This window comes from Oenanthe melanoleuca, chromosome 1, assembly GCF_029582105.1.
Source record: "Oenanthe melanoleuca isolate GR-GAL-2019-014 chromosome 1, OMel1.0, whole genome shotgun sequence".
Lineage (NCBI taxonomy): Eukaryota > Metazoa > Chordata > Aves > Passeriformes > Muscicapidae > Oenanthe > Oenanthe melanoleuca.
In genome coordinates this window covers 17,247,075-17,264,464 of record NC_079333.1, presented here as the reverse complement: position 1 = coordinate 17,264,464, position 17,390 = coordinate 17,247,075, and the positions used below count along the sequence as shown (strand labels likewise).

Here is a 17,390-nt window from a genome sequence, read left to right as displayed (position 1 = left end):
CTACTTGCTGGAGTGCCAGAGTGAGAGAGATCTTGATGTTCTGTGAACACTTCTCAGCAGGAATTAAACCACTGGTGTGTTTCCAGCAATGTTAAGTTTACTCCCTGCCAGCCAAGCCCAGTATACTTGCAAAAGAGAGCATATTTTAAACAAGCAAGAAAACCCCCTGTTTTATTGTATGGCTAAGCTTTCCTAAGGGCTTCATTCCCCAAAATGCATTCTATGCACTTAAACACTGGGAGGTGATGGGTTGGCTGCAGTTTGCTGAAAGCTTCCAGAGTCCCTTCAGGCAGAAGGTCAGGTTTTGTGCTTCCCCATCAAATGGCAACTTGGATTATAGGAAGGGGAGGTTGTACAGTACATACTGTGACTGTTGTACTCTTTTTCAAGATTCTAATTAAAAGTATGTGTTATTGATGTTGTCTGTAGGTTCATTCCAGTCTCAGAAAAAGAACTTATTCCACAAAATTGTCAGCAAATTTAAGCACAGAAAGAAGCTTAATGTTCCGGACACAGGTACTGGTGCATTGCTTAATTAAGGTTTTCAGCTGCCTTCTTTCTCAATTCAGTCTTGGGCAAATGCTTCTAGGCAGAGACCCTCAGCTCTCTAGTCTTTGATCTCTTTGGTTCCTTATTTTCCCTGTCTGCTATGATTCCATTGCCTCCTGGCTCCAGCTGATGCTACCTTACTCCAGTATGATGCTGTTTTGTTTTCATTTGGCATCTCTCTTGAATTACAGTTTCCCTGCTCCAGATGCCATGCAGCAGAGCTGACATAGCAAAGGCAGTTCTGCATTTTGCCCCTGAAAACTTTAACTTCTGTAGCTCACAGCTCTGTAGTCCTTAGATTGCTCTTACCTGCATCTTTCTGTATCAGTGACCATATTTTGCCAGAGCATTTATGATGTCCCTATCCTCCATTCCTGTGACTTCTTGCTGTCTGGAACTTTGCAGACTGCAGCTGGTCAAGGTGTAAGAGCCTGGTCAGGATGTAAGAACTTGTTTCTGCATCAGATCTCAGAAGTACCAACCTCCAACCTTGCCTCTGTAGGAATCTTAAACCAACTTTCTGTTTGCTTCATATTGAAAATACCTTCTGCAGTTTTTTAAGTTATGTTCTGGACCTTGTCTGCCCACTATCTGCTGTTAGCTCTCTGAAGTCTTTTTCGTGTTCCAGTAGCATAATCCTGCACCCCTCGGAACTCATGACTCTGAGGGGCATTTTCAAGTGTACAGTATGTACAGGATTATAGCCTGGCCTGCTTCCCTGGGCCCTTTTTGTTTTGTCATCATGTTGCCCACACTATTCAGGTCATGCCCAGACTGTTCCTTAGCTGTTCCACAGTGTTCTCTCCTGCACTGTTCCTGTACTGTAGAAAAGCCTCTCTGGTTCTGCCTTCTTAACTCCATTAATTTTGTCTGGTTTCTTTGCCACCCATGTTCATCTCTAAGATGATAAAATTGTTGTTCCCATCTCCAGTTTCCCCAGCTAGCTTTATGGTTCATATATTTTCCTAAGATTTGGCCATATAATGTCCTCTCCTTTCTTGGTGCTGTGTTTTCTCTCATCTGTGTTGCACATGCACTATTTTCCCACATAGGCTTTGCCTGCTCTTCTGCATTCTGTGGTGCAAATAATTTGAAATTACATGCTCTGTCTTTTTGTATTTGTACAATGAATATGTTGTGGGAGTTGCTTATGAGAAGCAACTATCTTGCTCCTATGTTGGTGTAAAAAAGGCATCACAGATTAGGATAGTTTTTATTTGGTGTCATTGAGATTTTGTTCCTGAATTATTAATAGACCGTGTAGACAAATTATTAAGAAAAATGGATGTTCAAATTCTGGGGAAAAGAAACAGAAAGTGTTTAATAGATGATTAAGTAAAGAGTGAAAAATATAAATACCCTAAAATCTGCAGATAAAAATGTGGGTAAGCAAAATGTCAAACCCTGCATTTGTTTAAAAGAAGCCAGCCTGTTTTGATACAAAGTGAAGTATGCACTATGATCAAAGATTCAACCCTGGCAAGTGTTGAGTATCCTGGCCTCATTCCAGCACAACACCGAGGCATGTCCTTGGAAGTTAAGCATGTGAATAATGTCATAGTATGTAAACATTAAAGATGTGTCTGTGCATTTGTTGGGGCAGAGCCAGCTTGCTAAGTTCCTCCCAAGACTAAAGCAAAGACATGAGGAACTTAGGAGCCTTACACAGCTCACATATAATCATCAGAGGAAAGGCAATGGGTGTCTGCATATAGATGGGGAACTGCATTTTCCCCTGAATTACAGAGGGGAGAAAATTTGAAGTCGTTCCTTCTCTGAAGTGTACTCTTAGTGACTGAAAGCAAAGTGTTGATCAGCAAAGTGCAGTGTGGGCATGGCCTCAGCAGGTGCTGGACAGCCTCTCCCTCATCTGCTGCCTACAGATCTTCATCCTCCATCCAGGAGTTCCTAGGCAACAGGCCCTAAACCATGTGGCTGAGCTGTCCCATATTCTGCAGCATTCAAGATGGGAATCCCAGAATCTTCATTTCAATTCAGATAATATTTATTGGAGCATCTTGTGAGTCAAACAATAAATGAAAATTTCAACTCCTTTTTGTGGTTAGTCTATACTTGTGAGGAGTCACAAGTCTATGTAATATGCGGTTTTGGTTTTTATGAAGTTAATTTTGCAGAAAGAAGGAGCTTGAATGTTTGTTTAGCTGCAGAGGAGACACTTGGAAGGATTGCTGTCAGCAGAGGTCATACTGGCTTCATGTTTTTTCATCTTGAAAAATGTGTGTGTCTGTGTGCATCTGTTAGAAGTGAAGGAAAGTAAGTGCAGTAAAGGCAGATTTAGTGTGATTGTATTACATTGTCTGTGTGTCTCTAGTATGAAAATGTGAATGAATTTTGGCCACATCATACATGGCAGCACCAGTGCACGTCACCATAATAAGAGTTTGCAGCTATTCATAGGGCAGGGTGCAGCCCAATCAAACACCAGTGAAATGCTACAGAGAGCACACAGTAATGCAGTTGAGTATGTCAGGAGGGAAGGCTGACAGAAGCACAGCTGCACCCATGCATGTTTGGGGAAGTTAACACTCATCTGGGAGTTTTATTTTTCTGCCACAATAACAAGGCTTTCCAGTGGGAAGCAGTGCTTAAAATTGCAAGTGCCAGTGATTGCCTCTTTGCAGGTACACTTGGTGAGCTGTGCTGAGGCTCTTGCACGGTCTGTGTAGCAGCCAGCTGTAACCCTGGTCTTTGCATGGGGAGGGGAGAAGAGAGGATGAGCACATGCACTGGTCTCAGCACCAGCTCACACTCTCCCACGCACATCACAGCCCTGTTTTGTGGGGCTTGCAGCCCAGAGGGAGCCACTAGCTCTGTGCCTTTGGCAACCATCCTGGCTGGAGGAGGATCAGCACAGGCTCCTGCAGCAGAGATTCCCCCCTAGGCAGCTGTCTCCTACATCTGGTTTGACCAGCTGCTGCTTTGGATCTCCTCAGAGCAGAGAACAGCTCTCTTAGTCCCCAGTCCTTGCTGCACCTGTGTGCTGCCTGGCCCCAAAGCTGTACTGTAGCAGTGTCCTGTTGTAGCAGGAGCTGGAATTTCTGCCAGGTCAGTCTGTTTGGCATCACTTCCTTGGTGAAGTAGTTCTGTAGACACTGGTGACTTGAAGCTGTGCTCTATCTGGCTAGATTTTCACTGTTTAACTTCATAAAGACAATAAAATCATTACAGCCCAACTTTCTTCCTTGATACCAGCATGCTTAGACCCACAGAGCATTTATTCTCCACTAGGTGTGGTTAGACTGCAGCTGTTTCTCATAAAAGGCATCACTAAAGAAATTCTTTGAAGTCTGTGTTTTGTTGGGGTTTGGTCTGAAAAGCTTGCCTGAAAAGCTATGATGTGCTAAGTCAGTTCAATTGACTTCATTTTTTCTTGCTCACAAAGATTGGGGGGACATAAGATTGTGTGCACTCTGCATGGTGCAGAACAGGATAAGCTGCAAACCTTTAACAAACCTAGCTGAGGAAACCATCTGGCATAGACCTCTGGAAATGTTTTTCTCAAAGTAATTTCTGCCACTCTGGTGGCCATATTCTCAACTCTGTTTGCAAAAATAGCCCAGTAGTTCTGCCCATGGCACTGTCATGGAGACCTGAGCATGCTGCCTGTAACTGCAGAACCTCATTTCATGTCTAGACAAGATTCCCCTGGAAATTAGCTGAGCTCCTCATGGGACAGCTCTTGAATGCAGGGTGACGTGGAATCAGAATGGACATGAGATGGAATAAAGGAAATGAAACCTGGCTAGCCCTAGCCTTCCTGCAGAACAAAATCAGGTCCTGATTTGGAGCATCTTCATGGATATACCTTTGTCACTTGAAGCAGTGGGATGCTGTTCCCTTGGAGGAGATGCAGGAGCACAGTTTAGATGTAGAGTTGTTGAAACATGGACTCCTTTATCCTCTAGCAGTCAGTGCAGAGGGTCTTGTGAGTGAAGCCTTTGTGTGATTTCCAACTTTTATGTCTACTTGAATAATACTCTGTGAAGAAGTCAGTGAAATAATTTCTAAACCCAGTGTCCAGTAAGACTGTTAGAGAAGAGAAAAAGATGCTCTTCCCTTTAACATTCACCCTGCACCCACACACACAAAGTAGTCATTGTTCACCTTCAATCCTTCTTCAAGACTGTATGGCAGCAATCTTATATTGAAGTGATAAGAGCTTCTTTTAGAGCCAGAGGAGAAAAGGAAAGTAGACAACTTTCAAGGCTCGTTTCAAGGATTAAAAAAATAACTTGGAGAGGGAATATAAAACAATATAAAAACATGGGGGGAATATACTTACTGCATCTGACTTTTTACAGCCACCTTCTGCTGTTTCTTAGTCAAACATGCCAACATTATATACTCCTTATGTCTTCCACTGTTGCCTGTTTTACCTTTCAAGGCTTTTTTTCTCTTTATTTTTTTGACACATACAATATGAGAAGGAAAAATATAAAAGGGAACCCCCAGCTGTAGTGATCAATCAAGTTAATTTCTAGCGACCTGGCATACAACACATCTAATTAAATGCATATCAAATCAAGTCTCTTTTAATCGTATGCTGTTCATTGTTTGAAATCATGTCTTAATTTTTTATTAAATGTAAAAAAAAAAAAAAAAGTGAGTTGTACTGAGATTAAAAGCATTACAAACTCAATCAAGATAGAAGTAGACAGCAGTGTCAAAGTGCTAATTACAGCAAATCAGATTTAACAGATAGTGTTGGACTGCAACCAGACCATTACATTAAAATACAATCACTGCTTATGAATTCCCAAATAAGAAATCTGGAGAGAAAGCTGCCTATTTAATTATACATTCCAATTAAGATCCTGGTCTTGATGCACAAAGCTTATCTGAACATCTCACTGTTGGCCCAGTTGAGTTACTTGAAAGACACATTTGCAGTGATTGGTGCTTCTACTTAATTGGACTGTTACAGAGTGGATCTTTTCCTGTGCTTTCTCTGGAGTGCTCTTTACAAAAAAATCAGTTTTACAGCAAAGCTCTGCTCTGGAAAGATTGGCAACTAGAGCTAGAGCTAAGCACTTCAAAATGTTAATTGAAGCTGTGTGCTTTTTTTCTGAATAAAGAACATGCACAAGTTCAAAAATGTTTTGCAAGGGAACATCGGTGAATTAAGATCATAGACAAATTAAAGTTTGGAATGTTTCATATGTTTTTGCATGTATGTATTAGATCTGATTTCTTAGACAATAAAATATTAAAAGGTCCTTCCCATTTAGACAGAAGAGCAAAGGGCAACTGCTAACAAGATGAAATGTGTTACTGCTGTTCTCTTCATCTAGTCCACATCCTCACAGAATGAACAGTTAAGGCAGCCAGCAAAAGCTAAAGGTTTTATTTGCTGTATCTTTGAATAGAAAATTCATTAAATCTGTGAAAATAACAATAAACAGAAATGCCACTAACATGAAAAAGGCAAAGGCCATGCAGGCTGTTTGGCTGTTGTGCACATTTGTGGAGCTGGGTGCTCCTGTGTGATACCACCAGTCTCAGTGGCAGGAGATTGGAATTGTTCAGCTCTTAGCCCTTCTGAAAGAGCAGTTGTTTGCACTCCAGCTTCAGTTACGTGTGTGTTATTTTTGCTGGTCAAACCAACCAAAAAGTGTCTTAAGTCATTAAAATGGGGAGAAAGGTTAAAAGAAACTGGAGAGAAGAGTAAGCTAACTGTAGACATAGTAACAGCTGTGGAAAATACATCAAGGACTGTTGCAAAGGGATGGGGTATATAACCTGATAGGTAGTAAAGAAAGTAATGTGTTGAAAATGCAGCTGGAAGATGAGGTGCAGGCATTTGGAAAAAATGTGTAATCATTCAGGATGGCAGTGTACTGGGAAAAATACCTCAGGAATTTGGTGCAAGTATCATGAGTGTTCCCAATTTCAAAACAGGTTAGACAGGCATTTGTAAAAAATTACTTGGGCATTCCATTTGCTACCTGTTGCCTCTTTCTAACCCTAGCTGACAGTGATCACAGATGGGGCAGGCTTCTTAACAGTTTTATCAGAGGAGGGAAAAAGGTGTCACAGATTGCCTTTATGGACTAGTGATACCCAGTGGGAGCAGCAGAATGGTTTATTGAATCAATGCAAATTGCAAACAATTGACTACTAGGCACTGAGCTCAGACTTTGGAAGTTTGAATATGATTTGTAATTGCTCTCTGGCCAGTTTCTTTGTGAATGAGATTAAAGTAAACTCTTAAGTGAAAATTTGGGATCATGTTCTAGTTGGGGGTAAAAGGATACTTCAGAACACCAACACTGGAGCTGCTGAGGAAGATTAAACTGTTCCTTTCTCATTCTCTGACTTTATGTGGGCATTATTTCTGTCGTGGTATTCTATCCCATGCTTAATTCCTTTTTTTTAGCATGCTTGTCTTCAGCTCTGATCCAGTTTTGGTTTTGTATGTGCAGCCTTTGGGGTGTTTTGTAAGGTTTGTTATTTTGGAAAAGGCAGTATTTCCTTTTCTTAAAGGAGTTGATGTAGAGTGACTCAAGAGGTAAGACTGGGTTTTAGTTAGGAATTGTTTAATTCTTCTTGTCAGTCCATCTGTGAACTAAGATAAGCTTACATGAGGACCCTTGTTGTTCCTTAAATACATTTTGTCTCTTAGCCACTTGCTGACATCTTCTGTTACAGAATGTTTTATACAGACTGGTGCCCTGCTCCCACTCAAGTGTCACTGCTGATCTCACAGTTTTCTTTGCAAATATTAGAAACTTAAACCTTCAATATATCTTTAAGGTGGATTCTGTTAATTCCCTGCAAGCATCTGTGGCATTCAGATCATATCTTGTCATGGGTTATGCTCTGAGTACCTGTGAGGAATGGTTTTATGCCAATAGTAAATGAGCATAGCTAGTGGCTGAATTATACTGCATCTAAAGTTGCATTTTTATTCTCTTCCAGCCATACTATTAGAAGACAGAAATTCCAGTGAGTCTGCCTGGAAGAATAAAATTTCAATATCTGCCCTAAACACTCCAGAGCCAGCAATGATGCATGAGCCTTTAGTTGGCAGCCAGAAAAGGAAAGCAAGAAAAACTAAGATCACACATCTTGTCCGAACAGCAGATGGGCGAGTGTCACCAGCAGCAGGGACACTGGGTAAGGAAATTGGAGTTAAGATTTTATTAAAACTGAATGGTTCAAGAAAATTTGAGGTACAAGCAATCAGGGCAGTGTTTTTTAATTAGCTTGTTTTCATACCTGCTTAGAATGGTCATTATTTAAAATACAGGTATCAACCAACTGGGAAATCACTGAGTCCATAATGGCCAACTTGTTTTGTTTGAATGACCAAATTTGTCTTTTCTCCCTGAATATTTCACTCTTAAGAACTGATAGAGAGAGAAATGGAAAACGGTGAAAGGTAACCTTTCACAGTTTGTTTCAGTCCAGCAAAGAAATTATACTGCTCCTGGTTATAGGCTGTAAAACTGAATTTCATAGTGTGACAGTTAATGCCAGAATTCTTGTTGGGAGTTCTCCAGTAAGATAATCTTTCAGGACTACTGTATCTAAAACATACAAAAAAGCTCTCTTGCCTGACCTAAAAGATCAAATCAGTTGAATGCAAAATCAGTAAACTGCTTCTTAAACCTTAGTACTGTTCTTCTGACCCAGTAGCTTGGGTCAGAAGAGATTACAGCATGAATCAGATGACAGTGGCAGAATCTAAATCCTGAAGGTAAAGGTTCTGTTAATGCCAGGCTAGTCAGTATATCCATAGGCTGCAGTGAATTTATGGACCACATCTGCAGGCTTAACTTACTTTCTTTGCAGAGGACAAGCCAAAAGAGCTGCCACAAAGTACTCTTCAAAAATCATCAAGTGCAGAAACAGATTGCAGCAATGAATGCTCCAGAAACACAGAGACAGAAGAAAATCATAGTATTACGTCAGATATGCCAGCGGTGTCTGCATTTTTTAGCTTAGCTGCTCTGGCAGAAGTAGCAGCCATGGAAAATGTACACAGGTATGGTTTTCTTTTCTTCTTGTCTTAAGTAAATAGTATGTGACTGATAGCTTGTTCAGAAAGCATGAGAATAGCAGACTGTTTAATTTGGCCTGCATTTCCTCTTCCACAGCTTTCTATGATTGTCTGCTTCATCCCACGTGCTTAGTAGTGTTAAGTCTTTACCTAAATGACAGTATAATCTGTTGAGCAGTAAAATTATCCTTCCCAGTAAGCTTACCTACCAATTCTTGTATATGAACAGGTTCCTATGCTCCTTGAGATCCTAATGATTGGGAATTATCAGATGCTATTTGTCAGACAATAGAAGATATGGAAACTCATTGAGGGAGCATTGGGGTAGTTTGAAGCCATCACAGCCTCTGCAGATGCCATTTGACAGATTGCTGGCTGCCTAAACACCTCCTCAAGGCAGCAGTTCATGAAACCATTCACAGCCTCAACTGTTCTCTTATGGGCCCCATTGATGAACCCAGTCCTTTGTGTTTGGGCTGCACATCAAAAGGCTTTTTAGAAGCTCAGGGACCCTACAAGAAACAGATTTGGTGGTTCCTCTCTGCTGTTGTCTTGCTTAAGCAGTATTGTTTTGGGTGAGAAGTGATTTCATACTGCAGTCAGCCTGTCTGTCATCATAAACTATAAAATGGGACTTGTGGAGGTGCTGTGCTAAGCTCTGCTCTCATTCACACCATTGTGGTTTCATTGACTGCTATTAACACTGACCAGAAATGCACAAAAGCAACAGGGTTTGCTCTGCTGGTTTTTTATTTCCTTGTGCCTCTTAAGAGTTCTTGTCCTCCTCTTGTCCTTGTTGAAGCAAGCCAATGTTTTGCAGAGCTTTGTGCTTGGGTCTTGCTCTTTGAATCCCATCTGCCATGATGTCATGTAGCTCAAGCAATGCAACACCTTTCATAAGACCTGAAAACACGAAATAGGCAAATGTCCTGCAGCTCTTGGAAATGCCAGTTTGTAATCACCCTAAGGGAGGTGAAATGATAACAGGGGAGGACTCTTCCAGTAGAAAGTTAGCCATATCTCTCACAGACTTGGCAAATGGTAGCCAAAACTGAAATGTAAACCTTACTGGCTAGATGCTTCTCTGTTTTCTGCTCTGTCAACTGTTGTTACCTTTTGTAACTCACTTTATTTGCAAATGGCCAGAAATGTGAAGAAAAGAATTGAAGGTTTGCTTGATGTGCTTCTTCAGTGTCTGAATTTAATTTATTAAATAGTTTCATAGAGCCTTGGGACATGGAATCCTTCTGGCAGCGTGGTTTTCATTTGAAGTCTTCTGCTTAGCTTTATTCACCTTGTGCATGCCCTGGTTAAGCACTGAGTCTGAGCTGCATTTTGTGCCAAGGCCACTTCATTGCACTCTGGTTGTGTGCAGGTTTCTGCTGGAGGTCTTAGCTGGTAGTGAGGTGAAGAGTGAGGTAAAGTGGCCCGGGTGTAAATAAGAAGCAGGCCCCAGTTTTTCATTTCTACCAGTGGCAAATACTGTAACAAAAATAGGACCTCACCTGTGAGAATAAATATCAGGCAGTGATGTGCATGGTGTATGTATTTTAAAAGGCAAGCTACAAAGGAGTTCTCCCAAGTCCATTTTATACCATGACTGATGTTGATTTCCAGCACATAATTCTGGCACAGTTTACTTTTAATGATACCTTGTGCCAAGGGATCATTTGTAAATTAACACTGCTGTAGTAATGAAAGAGATATGCTAGACTGTAGTCACGTAATGTGGAGGAATCCCAGTGCAACTCTGCTGATGAGTGTATTTCCATATTGCTTAAAAGCTGTCTGCTGACCTGCACTAACACAATCTGTGCCTCTGTGCATTTTCTTCTTTTGTCACATGTGGTGTTATGCTCTGCTTCAGAGGGCTGCAGCAGCTCCTTTGCAAAAGGAGCCACAGCACTTGTGCGCTCTTAGCTTACTCTTACACTGTGGATTTTGCGTTGTGTAGTCACATACCATCACATCTTGTTTTTTCCTGCCTTTGCCTAGTGATGTAGGTTGTCCTCAGGATATTGTGTTACTGTTGCAGGGGCACCTCTGGAAGCACAAGTAACCAGAGCATGTGAGCACCTGCAGCAGTGAGGAGTTACAGTGCTGTGGTGCCGGGTGCTAAAACCGAACAACTGCTGCTTCCCGTCCTTTCTGGTCTGGTAACAGCACCTCCTGTGCTCCAAGTATTGATGGGTGGCTTTTCTTTTCTTCTTTTGCAGAAGTCAGAGGGCCACACCTCTCCCACATGATGGACAGCCAAATGAAATGTCTCAGGCTCCAGTGCTTATTTCCTGCGCTGACCAGTGAAGCTCCACTTTATTGTAAAACATTGTGCTTTACCTAATATCCTAGCCTTGTCTTTACCAAGGGAAGCTAGTCAGTCCATATGATGGAACTAGAGACTGCAATAAAGTGCTTATTGCTCTGAGTGGCCCAGAATTCACTGGAAGCCAGACGTTAGCAACTTGGGCCAGGTCCTCAAATTGGAACCCAGTATGTAGGAGGGTGATATTGTCTAGTAATGAACTGAAATGGAGTGGAATGATCCCAGAGCTTGCTTTCTATTGAAGGCTTTTAAACAGTAAACAGATGGTTGGTGTGAAAAAGGCTGCCTTTACTGTTAGCTCACACAGCATCTCTTTTACCAACCAGAGAGTACGACAACTAGTTTCATATAATACCTAGTTATTCTAAATGAAAAAGAAAAAAAAAAAAAAAAACAAACAAAAACACTGACGCACTGCACTAGTTACTATTAGATATTCTTAGTCATTTTTGTACATGAAGATTTAAGTTCTAAGATGGTTTATATTAATAGGTTATGCCTACGTTTATATTGTAGAATGAATTTAAAACCTGTTCCAGAGAACTCAAGGCAGCCTGGACAGATGTACCATTGTTAGCGGTGTTTGGGCAGCCACGTGGTCCAGATGTTCTGCACTTTTATATTTGCCACCAGAGTGGTAGAGTTTACTGGGAAAAGTTCTGACAGGCTATGTTTGGGTTTGTTTCTTTTTAATTTAGCTTTGAATAACCAGGATGATGTGCATTAGAAAAAGGAGTGGTGTATGGAAAAGAAAATACTGCAGATAATTGACTTGTGTTTCATGCCTTGGAGGGTTCCTTTATTTTTGCATAGATACCTGAGCGACTTGGTGAAACTTTCCTGCAAACAAAAAGTACTGCAAATGCGTTTTTCAAAAGTGACCTTAGTATTATTTCACAGTTCTGAATAACTTAAAACCATGACTTTCCAATATGGTGTATACCAATACACATACCTTTTACATTTTACAGACACTGGCATTGTTGTAGTTACTATGCACAGTCCAAATCAGCTTCAGAGTTTGCATAAAGGGCCAATTACAGTTTCTGTTGGTAAAGTGGAAAGCTGTATACAGTTAAACTACAACTGAAAAGTAGTGTTTGACTCAATTCAGACTACCAAACAGATCCATCTGCCAGTTTCTGTCTCTGCTTTTGTTGAATTTTTGTGTTTTGCTCTCATAAATACATCCCAAAAGCAGGCCAAGTGTATCACTTGACCTGTTACCTTCACTATTCTGGCTTACACTATTGTATAACCAAGCATTGATTCCTACCAGTAGATGCAAAATGATCACTAGTAATTGATCTAAAGCTACAAATTCAACAGGGTACTTCTTATATAGCACAAGATGTTTCCCTACTTTTTGCATTGTAGCACAACAATTTACCAAATTGGACTCCAGCAATAATTTTCTATTAGTCTTCGTCATACCGGCTGAACTTTTGATAGTATTAGATTGAGTTTGAAGTTCTTTGAATTAAGTCTTTAAATGATGCGAGTTTACATCATTCTATCAGGCATTCTTATTTATACTTGACTGAATTGATAATGTGTTTTAAGGTTATTTTGTAACTAATTTGATGTAATAGCCATATGGACAGTAACTATTAATGCTTGCTAGGTTTAGCCTTTCATTGTTGTAGTTAAGTGAAAGTCTCTGGTTCAGTGTCAGGAAATAATATACAATGTACCACAAGAGTTTTAAGAAAGGATTAAAGGTCTGACAAAAGGCACATAGCTGGGGAAGTGTCACTGAAACAGCAACATCGAGGATGCATGTGTTGAAAGAAGGGAACAACAGAAGAACAACAAAATTTACAAACCAATGAGTCAGTGAAAAGGCTTTTTTAAAAATTCAGGTGAATAAATGTCTAAGAGCCCCTAGAATGCCATTGCAGCCTATGGTGGTATTTTAAATAAGATTTTATTAAATTTTTATAAGTTATTTTAACAAGAAAGAAGAAACTTAAAAGACTTAAAACTTGTGGGTCACAGCAGGGTGGCTGTTGGAGTTTTGGACCACTTTATAATTAGCTGAAATCCAAATATGTTACAGTGCAGGCCGTTCACGTTGACAATGGTACTAACTTATTTCTCTAGAAACCTTTAGAGTAGATATATTTTTGTCAAAGCACCCCATCCTTCCTCGATTTAAATTTCAATATTGTTCCTGGAGATATTTCTGTATATTAATGGTACCTTTTTTAAAAGAAACAGAAAATTACTTTTTTCTATATGAATTAATATCTTACTTGATCTGCTTTTCCTTGACTTTCCCTTAGAGAGGGGGTAGGGTTGGGTCAGTTTACTGGATATGACTGTTTTCAGATACTTATAAACCTTTTTGTAGATATGCTTAATTTTTAAGCGATTAGGCACTGAGAGTAGCAGAAATCCTGCAAAGCTTTATAGTTCACTAGGCATTTGCCTTTGTTGGTTCTCTGAGTGATGTCTTGATTTGAGTAGCTAGAATTTTCCCTGAATCTACTAGAAGGGGTATCAGTATTTTCAGGTAACAAAGTCTGTTAGCACAACAAAAACTTCAGACCAATATCTTACTGTATTGGGGTTGGGTTTTTTTTCTTGTTTGTTTTGTTTTAATTTTTATTAATTTCAGCTGCTTTCATTTTGGAAAATCTTACTGCTATTGTGTGTACTTCAGTATACCAGCAAACACTGTTACCTGTTAACACGTTGTCCACAAATGCCTCTAGAGAAAAAATTGTTGCACCTTATGTATATCTCAAGCAAACCAAAATATGATGCTTTTCTGCTTTGTTTATTCTGAATATGTTGTATCATACTTTACTGAACCCATCTTAGCTTAGCTAAAGCTATCAATATTTATGCATTTCACATTATTTTCTGGATCTGAACCTGTGTATAAATCTTTCTTTGAAAAAAAAAAAGACAACCATTTACTGTAGTTGTCCTCTGTGACTTATCCATGGGAGGGGGGGAATCTTGTCTCAAGTGTAAAATGCAGTACTGTCCCAGTTTTCCTTGACTTTTATTTATTTAGTCACCTTCGATATTTTGCAGTTCTGAGGCATACAAAATGCATTGTCTTAGCCAAAGCTACAGATCTAAGTAGCTGGGAGAAAATTACTGTAATGTCTTCTTAATTGTTCTAGTACTGTATACAAATATGGGAAATATGTTCTGCAGAACATTTGAGATGCAGATTCTTATCCCCACAGTAGGCTATTTTCCAGGTATTAGACCAAATTAATCAAAACTCCATATCTTACAGGTCTTTTCTGACTAAATTATTCTGAAAACATCTATGGAGATTACTTAATGCTCTGCTTTTGGCAGTAATTACCCCTTGAATGTGCTGGGATTTCAGAAAAGAATATATTTATTTAAGCTCTCTGAATGCTTTTTTATACTAATACAGTATTCCAAAGTCAGGAGCAAGAGACTTGGTAGTTTGGGTTTCTATTTTATAGCATTGGTGCATGACTTTTGAAATTAAAGTGATAAGCGTTGTTGGAAAGGGGCACAAGAACAAGGGACTGGTAGAAGTGTGTGAATTTGTGGTGTTTAAATTCCAGCTTTTGTCTTTATTATTTGGGTGAAAGCTGCCTTTGTAGCACAAGGCAGAAGAGCATTCTGCAGTTTGGATCAAGTAGAGAGTTGTAAGTCATGTCAGTACAAGGGAATGCCTTATAGTTTGGATGCTGTCTTTTGCAACAGGATATTAATTGAACCAGTTTTAATTTCCACTGCCTGTTTAGCTACTGTACAGATACTGAACCAACTGAAAGCAAGTTATAGACATGGGACAGCTAAGAGCATGTAAGGAAAGCTGTCCTTTATTCTAAATATGGCAACATTATGGCAACAAAGGGGAATTAGAGAATAATTTAGATGTATATATAGGGGGTGGTGTGTGTGTGTGTGTGTGCACGTGTGTGTGCCTGGGTGTGTACATTCTGCAAAAAATGATGTAGGAAACCAGAAACATGATGGGTCTACGAGACACTATAATGTATGTCAGCCTTTTGAGTGCACTCCCTTTTTTTTGAATGCTGAGTCTAATATGGCTACCTCTCCTAAAAGACTACTTTTGTTAACTTCCATTTGCTTTCAGGCTTGATCATGTAATCTTTTTGGCCATTGATAACATATGTATATCGCTGTGTGCTTTATTTTCCAAGAGTGATGTTTATATAGTGCAGACACCATAGAGGCTGAATATACAGTGGTAGCCAAACTGTGTTGCTGGAGCATTTTTGTTTAACCTCTGCCACAGTCATATAGTTTGCAGGACCTGGGCCCACTAGCTCTGCTTGGTTCAGTGAGATCAGTTGCTGTAACAGCAGAAGATGCAGTGCTCGTGGGGTGGTGCACTTGTGATATTTCCAGAGGTGTGGAGTAGGCCACGTGCTGCTCTTGAAACTTCTGGAGTTTATGTTCACAGTCTTGACTTTGCAAGGAAACATAACTGTGCAACTTGTGTGTTGTATACCCTACATTATCCATTAGATGCTGTTTGTTTGCTGTGCTTGTTTAATAGGTTGTAGAGCTCCTTTGCCATGTTTTGCAATACTCATGGCATTCTCCTTACCTTGTACATATTTTTGAATTGTCAACTACAGCTGCCAGGATGCTGAGGCACTTCAGGACACTGAGTGCCATGAACAAGTACATGTTTAGGCTGTGAAAGGGTTACATGCCTCCTCCCCTGAACTCTCCAAGAAAAAGGCACAGTGAGGTTTATGCTCTCACCGAAGTACTACCATAGTCATTTATATACTCAGTATTCTGTACTGAACTGACAACTTTAAGAAGCTTATGAGATTGATGTCTATGTTATGTCCCCCCACTAATTCTTTGATGGCAGAAATCTAGGAAGACTTGACATGAGATCTCCACTCAGCAACACACCCAAGCTTAGGCTGGAAACCCTCCTTCCTTAAGGGGCAGCATTGTTGTTGGCATTGTGACAGTGTGGGAGCCCCAATCACGGACCACTATGCTCTTGGATTTTAGCTTGGGCTTGTGTGATGTTCCTGGGGGAAGCACATCGTCACGACTTAGGGTCTTCATTGAGGTGGAATTTTAAAAAGGACTGCAAGTAGCTTAACATTTGTGGAGTTCTTCCAAAGAATTGCATTGTAATTTCTGGGTCTTGACTGTTAGCATATACCAGCAGGCCCTCACTATACTCCACTGGAAAAACCACACCTATTCAGGAAAACTGACTGGGCTCCCGAGTGTGATGGTCTAGTCTGCTCTTCTCAGCTCCACAGCTGAAACCTTGTTTGCCCCTCAGTTCTGCTCTGCTCCAGTCAGTGGTTGGGTCTTTGAGGGTGACAAAAGCAGGAGAGGCACATATGTGTATGTGTCTGCACATGTGTACACATACACACATGGGAGTGCAGTGACTTCCAGCACGTACTCTGTACTGAAGTGCTCATGAAACAACTTGAACTTTCTCAGATGGTAGTTTTTCAACTTCCTCACTACATTTTGATATCTTTTCTTCACATTACACACCATAAGGTGTGAGGTTCAAAAATCACACCTGAAAAAACCACAGATCCTGCTGACCTGGATGCTACAAAAACCTTCTTTCTCAGCAGTGCTTGCTTTTAATAACCAGTATCTGTTGACAGTTTCAACACAACTGATTTGCTATGGTCTTTCTTCTTGGAGCCCAATCCTTCAACTTCTATTCTCACATGTATCTTCACTGAATTTGGACCTAGTATATGGTTTTATTCTCTCCAAAGTTTGGTGTAAACATGCCTTACAATAGTTCGTCTCCATCAATAGTATAACAGAGCTACTGCCTTCTCAGTCGTGTGTAGTTAAGTCAATAAGCACATTTATAGAATGTCATACTTTATTCAAAAACCTCTAATTTGATACTTTTAAGTGCACATGTTAAGTCATGTGTATAACATGCTAAAGTACATTAAACTGTGATAATGAAACTGAATAAAATATTTAATAAAATATTTGAAATATTTGATAAGGACCTTTAAATAGATTTCTTTATGTTCATTCTATTTTGGTTATCTAGCGTGTGCCTGTAAACAGTTTCCCGTTTAAAACTAATGATTGCAAATAAATACTATTCAAATGGAGCTTCTTTGATACTTCAACTGCTTTACCATCAAATGGTTGTTTACTTTAACATATGGTTGAGTTAGCAGTATTTGCAGAATTTGTTTTTAGCTGCCGTGTGAACTTGTTGGGTTATTTATATTTAAACAAGCTTATTTTCATTGGAAGATGCCAAAACCCAGAGATAAATCCTCAGAACTGTAAGCTGTAGTTTCCTGTCAGATCATCCACTCAGCTTCTACACAGTGATTGTGAAGATGTCATTTACTTTGCATAGAACTTCTGCCCAGTTGTTCTTCCTTACATGTGTCTATACTGGGAGCTTCCACTTTATTTTTTAAAACTTCTGAGCCTGGCTCAGCACTGTTGATATTGTTTAGATGATCCACAGATCCATTCAGCTGCCCCAGAATT

The 17,390-nt window shown here is 40.0% G+C and overlaps 1 protein-coding gene across 20 annotated transcripts in view; it reads left to right on the top strand.

Moving 5' to 3' along the window:
• The window catches only part of BBX (BBX high mobility group box domain containing), a 136,513-nt gene extending 119,517 nt beyond the window's left edge, over positions 1 to 16,996 (top strand). For 12 of the 20 annotated variants that reach the window (XM_056503911.1, XM_056503974.1, XM_056503940.1 and 9 more), the window contains 4 exons: positions 430 to 516; positions 7,489 to 7,686; positions 8,365 to 8,557; positions 10,789 to 16,996. In XM_056503911.1, coding sequence (XP_056359886.1) covers positions 430 to 516; positions 7,489 to 7,686; positions 8,365 to 8,557; positions 10,789 to 10,876 — 566 coding nt within the window. In that variant the 3' untranslated portion in view covers positions 10,877 to 16,996. The remainder of the gene's footprint in view (positions 1 to 429; positions 517 to 7,488; positions 7,687 to 8,364; positions 8,558 to 10,788) is intronic. The other 8 variants (XM_056504021.1, XM_056504041.1, XM_056504012.1 and 5 more) reach the window with 1 other exon arrangement.
• The last annotated feature ends 394 nt before the right edge of the window (positions 16,997 to 17,390 follow it).